General features: G+C 45.1%; 1 protein-coding gene across 1 annotated transcript; it reads right to left on the reverse strand.

Annotated features, from left to right (window-relative positions):
• Positions 1 to 11,138: 11,138 nt before the first annotated feature.
• Positions 11,139 to 12,164, reverse strand: LOC138852055 (uncharacterized). The gene is made up of 5 exons (XM_070081672.1): positions 12,075 to 12,164; positions 11,739 to 11,970; positions 11,589 to 11,630; positions 11,356 to 11,481; positions 11,139 to 11,239 (listed from the first exon to the last, which is right to left on the reverse strand). Exons 1-5 carry the CDS (start codon positions 12,075 to 12,077, stop codon positions 11,226 to 11,228), a joined length of 417 nt encoding a protein of 138 aa, XP_069937773.1. The 5' UTR covers positions 12,078 to 12,164; the 3' UTR covers positions 11,139 to 11,225.
• Positions 12,165 to 13,045: the final 881 nt, after the last annotated feature.

Genomic DNA, 13,045 nt, shown 5'->3' on the forward strand with positions numbered 1-13,045 from the left:
GAAGGAGGGCGTGGTCGTCTATGGAGCGAGATAGTGGATGAGGCGTATAAGGCTGGGGGAGAGGGTGAGGCCCTTGACCAGTTACCTGGTCCAGACACACTTCCAGTGGATCGAGTTGAGCAAAAAGTACAGGAGGAAGTGTTGGAAATTGAGGAGGAATTAGCCGAGGTTTTGAAGTCCTTGTCACCGCCTGAGGAGGTGGCTGCCCCTGGCAGGGTAGAAGAAGATGAGGTGAAGGCTGTGGGGCATCAACAACAGAACTATTCGGACGAAGGGAGTGACAGCGTGACTGAGGTGTCACCGAGATCTTTGTCACTGTGTACAGTGGAGGTAGAGGTACATTGTGAGGCATCCCCAGACCAAGCCATGGAGGATGCGCCTGTCACAAGAAAGAGAGCCGCTGCATCGGATTCAGATGATGTCCTAACGCCGGCGCAGAGGACTGGGAAGCAAATATGGGCAGAAGGTGAAGGTAGTGGTGGCCATGACAGGAGGCACCGAAAGAAGGGGGGGGGGAGAGAGGGAAGTGTGCAGGTGACAAGTGGTCCCACACGTTCTGGTGGCCATCGGAAGAGTGAAGAGAGGAGGCAGGGGTGGAAACTCTAATAGGCCTCCGGTGTATGACAGTAAACGTTAATGGTTTGTGTAATAGTGTAAAGAGAGAATGGTTTCGAGAGTTTCTGAATAAATTTAGAGTGGATGTTGTGTTCCTACAGGAGCACAATTTTAAGGAGGGTAGGGTGTTGGAGATGGAGGGGTTTCAGGTGGTAACCCTGCCATCTGCCCGTTTAAAAGGGGGGGTGGGTATCTTAATTAGGGAGGCGAGCCCGTTTGTTTTGCAGAGAAGTGAGGGGGGGGGAGGGGGAAGGGTGTTGCGCGTAGATGGTTTGTGGATGGGAAAACGTGTGGCTTTTATTAGTGTATATGCGCCTGCAGAGAATAATGTACAGGTGAAGCAGGAGTTTGTGTGCGAGGACCTTGTGTTTTTTTTCCGTGCATTACCGGAGGTGGCAATAGTAGGAGGTGATTGGAACTGCGTCATTAGGAGGGCTGATGTGGAACCAAAAGGGGCAGGTTATGTGTCGGTGGCCCTACGAGATTTATTGAGGGATATTAGGTTAAGAGACGCATTCGAGGGGGGGGCGTGGGAGACAGAGCATACATTTGTTAGGAGAGGGTATGCAGCGAGGTTAGATAGAGTGTATCTTTCTCACGGGGTTGTAGTGAGAGCTTTCAAAACTGTTGAAGTTGCATGGTCAGATCATAGAGCAGTGTTGGTGGAGGTTGGGTGGGAGGCGCTTGCAGAAATATACAGGAGTTACTGGAAATTAAATATAAGTGCATTGAGTGATGAGGAGGGGTTAGAGGGATTTTCTGTCCTATGGAAGGAGCTTAGTGAGGAGGCACAGGGAGTGGAAGATGTCGTACAATGGTGGGATTGTGTTGCCAAGGAAAGGATTAGGAAATATTATGTGGGGGTGGGCAAACGTATAAATGATTTTAAATATGGGCTTTCAAATTATCTGGAGGACAGGTTAAGGGGCTGTTATGAGAAGGGGGCTGTGGGGGGCAACTATCCTATGGATGAAATTGTCGAGGTCAAGGGGAGACTGAGGGAGTTACAAAATGAGAGGTTTCAAGCGGTAAGGGTGCAGGCAGGGGTAGAGGAGGTGCTTTGGGGTGACAAACCATCGGCGTGTGTGTTGCGACGTCAAAAACAAAGACAGCAGGTTACAGCTATTCCGAGGTTAGAGGTACACGAGATGGCGGGGGGTTATAGAATGGGTCAGGAGATACTAACTACAAAAGGAATGTGTGTGTATGCGGATAAATGGTATGAAGGGTATTGGACAAGTGGGAAGGTGGGAAATGTGGATTTAGAGAAGGTGTGTGAGTATGTGACGTGTAATTTAGGGAATAGTGATAGAAAGGCTTTAGGGGGGGTAATAACAGAGGAGGAAATAGAGTTGGCTTTAAGGGGAATGAGGAAAGGTAAAGCACCTGGAATAGACGGTCTCCCGGCTGAATTTTATCTCCAACATTGGGAGGTGATAAGGGGTTTCATGGGTAGGTTATTTAATCAGATGAAGGAGAAGGGTGTGATGGGGGACAAGCAAGCAACAGCAGTTGTAGTGTTGGTCCCGAAGGGTAAGGGGCAGCACACCCTCAAGGAGTACCGTGCCATATCCCTGTTATGTGCTGATTATAAGTTGTTCGCTAAAGTCTTGGGTAATAGGTTCAAATGTGTGGTAGGGAGAGTGGTTTCGAAAACGCAGTATGGTTTGCCTGGAAGGTCGATGATTGAGGGTCATGGAATACTGAGAAGTTTTGTGGAGTCAAAAGGGGGGGGAGGGAGGGCGGCGTTGTTGGCTTTAGACTGGCAGGGGGCCTATGACAGGGTGGAACGAGGAGCATTGGGAGCTATACTTAGGAGGCAGGGTTATGGGGATGAAATAGTTAATTGGGTAACCACGTTGTACAATGGTGCCAAGATGAGGGTACAGATTAATGGATGCTTGGGGGAGGGGATTGTAATGGGTAGGGGACTTAGGCAGGGGTGTCCCATGTCACAAATGTTGTTTGCGTGCATTCAGGACCCCTTCTATAGAATGGTTGAACGTTGTGTATGTGACACGAGTGGAGGTGGGGGGGGTGGGGTAGGGAAAGTGTGGCCGGGAATAATAGGATACGTAGACGATACAACAGTCCTGGTTCGGGAGGGGATGACGTTGGGTGTTTTGGATGCTGTTGTGCAACAGTTCGGAAATGCAACAGGGATGCAGGTAAATAGAGAGAAGTCAATGATCATGGGGTTGGGTGATTGGGTGGAGGGGGGGGGTTGGAGATGTAACGTTGTGAGAAAACAAACGGTGTCTTTAAAAATTTGTGGTATCACCTATAAGGGTGATTTGGAAGCTGCTCGGGAGGAAAACTCGAATAGATTAATGGAAAGGATTCAGGGGCGTCTGGGTGCATTGCGACCTCATCATCTGACTCTCGTGCAACGAGTGATTGTTATAAACGTATTATTGTATAGTAAGGTTTGGCACGTAGCAGCCGTGTTCCCATTAACAGGGACGGCGATTGTGGGAATTCTGAGACGAGTGTTTAACTTTTTGTGGGGTTCAAGGTGCGATTGGCTGAGGAGAGAGGTTGTAATGTTACCTGTGCGCCAGGGTGGGTTGGGGTTGATGGATCTGAGGAGGAGGATTAAATGTGTGTTTCTTAAATGGGAGGTTTTGCGCGAAGGTGTGAGTGGAGGGCAGCTGGGAAAAGTACATAATAGGTTGGGTAAGTTGTATGGTGGTGTGGAGTTGAGGGAATGTGAAACTATTTTGAGGGCTTTGATGTTGGTTAGAGAACCCAGGAAAATTCGAGTAGGGGTTTTGTGTAAGCTGCTTGCAGACAGGATTGTTGTACCAGTTGAGGGATTGTTCCCCATGTACGCATGGACGAGTATTTGGTATAGGTTTAGCAGGTTGAAGTTAAAGCCTAGGGTAAGGGAGGTAATGTATCGTTTTTTGCATGGCATACTACCGTCGGGGGAGGTTTTAAGAACCAGAGGGGTAATTGTGGGCGGAAGGTGTGGAATCTGTGGGGAGGATGAGACGGCGTTCCATGCTGTATACTTTTGTGGGGAACTGGAGGGTGTTAGGTATTGGTTAAGTAGGGTAGTACAGGGGGTGGGGGGCAGAGGGGTGTCGGTTCTGCGTGCACTAAGCCTAGATGTGGGAGGGTTCGATGAGAGTGTTATACGAGCTTTGGATTATATAATAGTGGATTATATATATATATCGTGGGTGATGAGGGGGAGGGGGAATTGTGAGGTGCGGAGGCGGGTACTAGCGGTAACGGTTTATCGTACGATGTGTCGTAATAGAGAACTGTATGGGAGGAGGTGGGAGAAGGATTTTTCGGAAGGGTATAGAATGTTAACGTTAGGTTTTCTCATCAATCTACGGCTTGGGCTGAGTGAGTAAGGGGGGGGGGGGTTGGGGATTACATACGGGAAGGGGGTTTTCAGGGGGACACAGCGGGGTCGCCTCCTGGGGAGGGGTGTGAGTGTAGGTGTATGTGGGTATATGAAGGTGTAGATGAGTGGCATACATGTATGTAGCATGCAAGTGGGCACAGAAACCAAAGATGATATCAAGTAATTACGTAGTACCTGAATGGAAAATTCTGTGTTTGATGTGTCAGGGTCGTCATGACCTTCATGAATTAAGTGTGAATGGTGTCAAGATTATAGTTTTAAGACCGTGAAGAGCTTTAGGGCTTATGTAGAGTGTGCGTTTATAGCCTTTATTGGGCATAAATCATGTGCGATAATTGTATCGCAATGAGAGGTTATTAAATTATGTTTGTGTTGAGTGTTGTGGGTTTTTAGCGAGTGTACTGTCTTTATTTTAGCATTATATAATGTGCTCATCCAGTTGCTGCTAGATGGAACGATAATGACTTCCATAAATTTGTAATGCCTCGTTAAAAGTTTGTAATGGGACAGTATGGTTTAGTCTCTTACTTTATATAATGTGCTCAGCCGGTGGAAGAGGCTGTTTTAATATTTAGTAATATTTGTTAATATTTATTTAGTATAAGTGTGAGGCTTAGGATTTGATTTTTGATTTAGGATTTGATTTTGATTTTGATTTTGATTTTGATTTTGATTTTGATTTGATTTGATTTGATTTGTTTTGATTTGATTTTGATTTTTTCAATGCTTAAAAAGAGATTGTAGTGAGGCACGTATGTATGTGCTTAGGTACTTCTTATTGTATAGGGGTTAATTTTGGGAAGAGTATGTGATTGTTTTTAACTGAGATTGGGATGTAAGGTTATTACTCTGTTTATCTCCTGTGAAGGTTGTGAACCTTTGTCATATGTCCGTCATAGTATGTTAACTATACAAATCTGAAAGTTGTATATAGTTTATTTTTTATATAGTTTATATAGTTATAGTTTATTTTACACCTATGATAACCAATAAACGAACAGTTCCAAAATGCATTATTATATGATTAACAAAACACACCAACGATATGCATATATTGTCACTTTGGAAATTATAAAGTAGGACACCTTATACGTTAAATACAATTAATGTAATGTATTGAGAATAAGGTAAAAACAATATGTTCATCAAACACAGAATATATTAATAACAAGGATCCAACACACTGACACCTCTACAAGCATCTAAAAACATGCATATGAATAACATACATAGAACAATGTCCCACTGCAAAGTCAAACACATACATTAAGTATACTCGTCACAAACCATGAATACACATCATTCGCCCAAGTTCATACACATTCACCCGCTACTTACCCAAGCCCATCAACATAACACATTGTACCATCCCTACCCTGCCCCACCCACCCAATTTACAAATTTTTTTTTTTTTTTTTTTTTTTTTTATATTTTATTTAGAACAATACAATACAAGAAATAGATAAAGACAAAAACAGGTCTTACACAGAATAATCATGAACAACCACACAAACATGAACTTGAGATAACACAAATATCCCTCCTCACCCATACATGAAAACCCCTACACCTATGATAACCAATAACCGACTAATTCCAATTGCATTGTTATATGATTAACAAAACACATCATTATATACATATATTGTCACTTGTAAATTATAAAGTAGGACACCGTATACGTTAAATACAATTAACGTACTGTATTGAGAATAAGGTAAAAACAATATGTTCATCAAACACAGAATATATTAATAAACAAGGATCCAACACACTGACACCTCTACAATCATCTAACAACATGCATAAGAGTAACATACATAGAACAATGTCCTACTGCAAAATCAAACACATATATTGAGTATACTCATCACAAACCATGAATACACATCATACGCCCAAGTTCATACACATTCACCCGCTACATACCAGGAGGCGACCCCGTTTCCACCCCTGACAGGCCATTAACATAATACATTATACCATCCCTACCCTGCCCCACCCACCTAATTTACAAATTTAATAAAACCTCTAATGTAATGTCTCTATATCCCTCAGAGAAATCCCGCTCCCACCTCCTCCCATAAAGTTCTCTATTACGGCACAACGTTTTATAAAACGTAACAGCCAATACCCTCCTCTTCACCTCACTTACCCCTTTCCCCCTCATTCCCCACATAATGTAGACATAATCTACCATAATGTACCCCACAGCCCTAATAATACTTTCATCCATACCCCCCACATCAAGACTCAATGCCCGCAGAACAGAGAAGTATTGACCACTTATCTTATGCAACACCCTGCTCAACCAACCCCTGACGCTCCCCAACCCCTCACAAAAATACACTACATGGAATGCAGAATCCTCCCCGCCACATATTCCACATACCCCCCCCCCCTCAACCACCCGTCTAGCTCGTAAGACCACTCCCGATGGTAAAATCCCATGCAAAAACCGATACATCACCTCACGTCCACGGGGTTGTAACCTTAACCTACCAAACCTTCTCCATATACATCCCCAGTCATACATGGGGAAAATCCCCTCCACCGGAGCCACAACCCTTTCCGCCGACATCCTACACAGCCTACTTATTTTTACCTTACCCAGATCCCTAACCATCACTGCTGCCCTCAAAATAGTTTCACACTCCCTCAACTCCGTCCCAGAAAACATGCGTTTCAATTTATTGTGTACCTTAACCAACCCCCCCCACTCACACCCTCCCTCATCACCTCCCTTTTAATAAAGATACATTTGACCCTCCTCTTTAAATTCATTAAACCCAACCCCCCCTGACGCACAGGTAACATTACTACATCCCTTCTAAGCCAATCACAACCTGAACCCCACAAAAATTTAAAAACCCCTCTAAGTATAGTTGCAATTGCCGTCCCCGTTAAAGGGAACACGGCAGCCACATGCCAAACCTTGCTATACAATAAAACGTTAATTACAATGGCACGCTGCACAAGGGTCAAATGATAAGGCCGCAATGCTCCCAATCGACCCAGTATCCTTTCTACCAACCTGACCGAATTATTAACACGTGCAACCTCAAGATCATCTGCATAGATTAGACCACAAATTTTTAATGACATCACCCGCTTCTTTACGACTGCACTACCCCACTCGACCCGCTCCCCCCAAGTTCCTAACCCCATAACCATGGACTTCTCCGAATTTACCCTCATACCAGTTGCACATGCAAACGTGTCGACCACTCCATCTAAGGCTTTTATGGACATCCCTTCTCTAACCAATACAGTGGTATCATCTACATACCCTATGAGAACAGGCCAAACGCCCCCAGTACCCCCCCAACCCCTTCACTAACGCCCATATGGCGCTCCACCATTCTATAAAAGGGGTCCTGTATGCATGCAAATAAAAGCTGTGACATAGGACACCCCTGTCTAAGACCTCTGCCCATGACAATCCTCCCCCCTAATCTTCCATTAATCTGTACTCTCACCATTGCCCCTCTATATAACGCCTCTACCCATCCCACTATTTCCTCCCCATAGCCCTGTTTCCTAAGGATAGCTCTCAACGCCTCCCGCTCCACCCTATCATAAGCTCCTTGCCAGTCTAGTGCAACCAACCCCCCCCCCCTTCCCCCCTTTTCTTCCACGAAATCCCTTAAAAAGACCATGCCCCACCCCCATAGACCTACCTGGCAACCCAAACTGGGTTTCCGATACAACCCTCCCTACAACACACTTGATCCTATTTCCTAAAATTTTTGCAAATAACTTATAATCCGCGCATAACAACGATATTGTTCTATAGTCCCTGAGCGAACGCTGTTCCTTACCCTTCGGTACCAAAACAACTACAGCTGTTGCCTGTCTTTCACCCAACCTTCCCCTTACCTTCATCAAGTTTAGTAACCTCACCAAAAAACCTTTTATTAACTCCCAATGCTGTTGATAAAACTCCGCCGGCAGTCCATCGATTCCCGGTGCTTTGCCCTTTTGCATGGCACTCAAAGCTCTCCATATTTCCCCCTCAGTTATGTCCCCCCCCAAAGCTTCCCTATCACTGTGTCCTAACCTACATGGCACACTTCCACACACCCTCTCTAAATCCCCTAATCCTACCCCTTCCTCCCGCCAATACTTTTCGTACCACTTATCCGCAAACAACCCCATCCCATCCGTAGTGTGGATAACCTGACCCGCCCTATACCCTCCCACCGACTCAAGAACCTCCAAACATGGAATAGCTGTTGCCTGCTGACGTTGTTTTTGTCTGCGCAACACACACGAGGACGGCCTATCTCCCCATAACACCTCCTCCACCCCCGCCATTACTCTCACCGCTTGGAACCGCTCGTCCTGAATTTCTCGCAACCGCTCTTTAAGTATCATAATGTTGTCCATCGGATAGACACCCTCTACTGTCCCTTTTACATAACAACCCCGTAACCTGTCCTCCAAATAATTAATCAACCCAAATTTTAAAGAATTAATCCTTTTCCCCTCCCTCACATAATAATGCCGAATCCGGTCCTTAGCCACACCATCCCACCACGTCACCACGTCCTCCACACCTTGTACCTCCTCAGTTAATCTCTCCCACAGCTCCTGTAAAACCCCCCAACCCCTCCTCATCTTCCAACAGACTCGTATTTAATTTCCAATATCCCCTAGAGATACAAGCTAGAGAATCCCACTCTACTTCTGCTACAACCGCCCTATGATCCGAAAAAGCTAGTTCAATAGTACGGACAGACTTTGACAATACCTTATGAGATATATACAACCTGTCTAACCTAGCTGCGTAACCTCGCCTCACGAAAGTATGCTCCACCTCCCACGCTCCCCCACCTACCACATCCCTCAACTGAACGTCCACCAAAAGATTGCGTAATGCTGTCAACATATGCCCCGCCCCTCGTGGTTCCACATCCGCTCTCCTGATCACACAATTCCAGTCCCCACCTACGATGGCCACTTCAGGTAAACCACGGAAAGCAAAAACTAGATCATCACACACAAAATCCCTCTTTACTTTCATATCATTTTCAGCTGGTGCATACACACTTACAAAGGTTACCCTCTGCCCCATCCACCACCCATCCACACGCAACACCCTCCCCCCCCACCCCCTTCACGTCTTTGCAACACAAACGGGCTCGCCTCCTTTATCAATAAACCCACACCACCTTTCAAACGTGCCGATGGCAGAGTCAACACCTTATACCCTGCCACCTCGAGCACTCTACCCTCCCTGAAATTATGCTCCTGTAGAAAGACTACGTCCACTCTGTATCGACGTAAGAGCATACGAAAGCATTCCCTCTTCACACCAGTACACAGTCCATTCACATTCACAGTCATGCACTTAAGGCCTTTCTAAAGCTTCCAACCCTTTCTCCTCTCACCCTTCCCAGGGCCTCTTGCCCCAGGGTCAACATGTGGTTTGTCACCATCCACCCCCCCCCTTTTCGATGCCTCTTATCCTGGCTGTCACGAGAATATACATCCTTCCTCCCAGACCTCTGCGCGGGCGTCAGGACATCATCTGAGTCTGACGCAGCCGCCCTCTTCCTCGTGACACTCTCTACCGCCATACTGTCTTCCGAAGATTCCTCACAGTGAACATCAACCTCTACTGTGACCTGTCGCACAGAGCTCGGTGACTCCTCTCTGTGCCTGCAGTTGTCCTCCTTCCTTCTCGTGCCTGTCCCGCCACACTCTCCTTTCAACTCAGGCACCATTTCACGGACCAAGCCATTATCCTCGCCCGAAGAAGGTAAAGTTTTCAATACCTCGTCGAGCTCCTCCTCCAGCTCTTGCACCTCCTGCTGAATTAGCACTTCCTCCCCCGTCACCGGCAAAGTGGCCATTGTCGGCTCCACACAACTCGTGCCCCGCCCAACATGCACCACAAGAGACTCTTCTACAATTTCACTCCACAGACGGCCATCTCCTCGGTTTCCTTTGGAATTCTCCTCTACGACATCCACACCTGTAACTGGTGCACCACCTGTTTGCGCCGGCGCCCTCCACTGCCTCCCACACGTCGCCGCCATATGGTCATACTCTCCACACAACCTGCATGTCCGACGCTGCCCAGCATACGCCACTAGAATTTGGGTCCTAAACTCCGGCATCACGACGTATGACGGGATCGGGTGCCTCAGTGTCATTTTGAGGGAGAATGTACCCTCCGGACGTCCCACGTACGCACCTGCCGCCCACTTGCCTTGGGTTGCCAGATGCACGGTACCATAAGCTGCAAACACCTTCCGTAAGTCCTCCTCGTCAGCCTCGAAGGGGACATTGCGCAACTTCACCCACGTATAGTGGCGAGAAACGTCTATGAGGCGCACTTTGACAGCTGGAGTTACATCAATACTCACATTCTCAAATTTCGTCACTAACGACTCGTACACAGCCGTCGAATTTAACTTGACGAATAGACGATAGGCCTCATTCAGGGCCACACCATAAACCTCATCATCCTGCACTCCGTACGTTTCCCTGATGATTGCCAGAAGTAACACCTGCGCCGTAGAGGGGGAAATCGCCCCACGAAGCAGCTCCACGCCGACAATGTTCACCCTACGTCGGATACTCAGCGCCATATTGTTGCTATGAGAGCTCTCCTTACAAAACAGCAGAGGGGTGCTGTGCACAACCGCACTCCACCGCAGTCAGGCAGCTAATGATTGAGGTATATGGAGATAGTATAATAACGTTTGTGATTAGTCAAGATATCTTATTAATGAAAATAAGATACCAGGCATATTAAGCAAATTTCTTAAATCCGATCGCAACAGATAAGTGAATTGTAGATATAAATCCACATGGGCTCCTGTGATCCCTTTTGGAGCCTAGTTCTTAGGCTTTTGGTGTATCCATATGCTCTAGCGGTACCGTCCACAAAATTTACCATATCACTTTTTTAATGACTCGAAAACGAAAATTAAATTCTAGAGTATGTACTGGAACCAAAATAAATTATAATACTTGCTTTGTGATTGAACACGTAAATCAAACTGAGTCCACTATTTTGTATTTTTTGCAGTTTTTTCCAGTATCTCATTAAACTTTTATTTTTTTATTTGCAATACTCATTTGAAAATGTCATTAAGGGATTTCTAAAACTGATGTCATTAAAAGATACAAATGTTTCAAGTAATTTATTCCAGTAGTAGTTGGGACGAATGACGGCGGCGGTGCTGGACGAGGTCAAGACAAGATGATGCCAGAAGCTTTACTTTCCGTAGCCTGAAATAATGATATATTTTGTTACAGTGTGGTCACGTTGTAATCCAGGGCCTTGTTCATATAATCAATAAAATGTGAACGAAAAACGTTAATCTAACTCAGTTCACCGTACACACCTAAGCCAAGTCCACCTAATCCACCTTTGCCAAATCCGCCGAATCCACCACCTTTGCCAAATTCGTTGAATCCACCACCTTTGCCGAATCCAAGCTGTCCGCCCTGGCCAAATGCCCCATGGCTTCCTGTAAACAAACATAATAACTAATATTAAAACATCTTTCATGTAAGTGTATATTCAAGACATTGTTACATTTGTCATAAAAAACACAAACATGTGTTGATGACTTACCGTGGCTCTTACTCAGTATAAACGTGTGTCCTCCTTGTCCACCTATGGAATGATAAATAATATTATTAACATCTTTATATATGCTTAGACTAAGAGTATACCGAAATATTTGTATAAGTAGGAAATACAGCCAAAATACTTAATGCTCACCATATCCTCCATTAAATCCTCCACCATAGCCTCCCAAGCCACTAAAACCATTCGAACCACCATAGCCGCCATATCCACCAAGGCCGCCGATACCTCCAAGGCCACCAAGACCACCGAGACCACCTAGGCCTCCATAGCCACCATGACCGCCGTAGCCCCCAAGACCACCAATAAGTCCACCGTAAGAAACACCAGCCATCACGACCAACACCACCGTCACTGAAAAGGAACGCTGGGGCGAGAAGAGTTTTGATAATACTCCAAATAACTCATATGATATAATTTATGATTGTTCAGCAATTTCAAAACAACTTCTCTCAAAATGTCAACTCGTACCATGACTGTAGGAGCTGAGCTGGACAATGTGATGAGCGTGGTTGTCCAGGACTTTATATAAGACAAGTGACTCCACCCTCCCACAGTAACCTTCAGTACTTGGACCTCTTATTCATGCCTGTGGTTTTTCTCAGTAACATAAAGGACATTTAATAGGTGAAGGGAAGTAACATGTTTCATATGGAGAAATAGGGATCTATTTTTAAAAGCAACGAGGAACTAGTCAGAGGAAACAATAAGAAATATGATATACACAAAATCATAAAAGCACAAGTAGAAATTTGGGGACAGAAAACTCCATTAATAGTGTACAAGGAGGAATGATCAACAAATTTAACTTCAAGAATAAGAGAACTGTTTAATTTCTCCTGTTGTAATCATGAAAAAACATTATTATTATTATAATCGTAACTAAGCGCTAAACTCATAAGGGTCTTGAAGTGTTGAAAAAAATACAAAAAAAAAATTTAGACATTTGTAACGATTCGGCCATTAATGGAAAAAAATACTGCATCAGATTCACATCATTTATAATGATTAAAATTTTTTTTTAAGATTCATGATATTAAAAAATAATAGGATAGATTTTTTAATAATGGCTTTAATGTACATAATGGTGGCCCAGTGGCCTGGTGGCTAAAGCTCCCACTTCACACACGGAGGGCCCGGGTTCGATTCCCGGCGGGTAGAAACATTTCGACACGTTTCCTTACACCTGTTGTCCTGTTCACCTAGCAGCAAATAGGTACCTGGGTGTTAGTTGACTGGTGTGGGTCGCATCCTGGGGGACAAGATTAAGGACCCCAATGGAAATAAGTTAGACAGTCCTCGATGACGCACTGACTTTCTTGGGTTATCCTGGGTGGCTAACCCCCTGGGGTTAAAAATCCGAACGAAATCTTATCTTATCTTATCTTATCTTACCCTGTTTAAGCAATAATAACGTAAATTTTATGTGTATTTATATGTAC

The sequence above is a fragment of the Cherax quadricarinatus genome, unplaced genomic scaffold (genome assembly GCF_038502225.1).
Source record: "Cherax quadricarinatus isolate ZL_2023a unplaced genomic scaffold, ASM3850222v1 Contig3619, whole genome shotgun sequence".
Classification (NCBI taxonomy): domain Eukaryota; kingdom Metazoa; phylum Arthropoda; class Malacostraca; order Decapoda; family Parastacidae; genus Cherax; species Cherax quadricarinatus.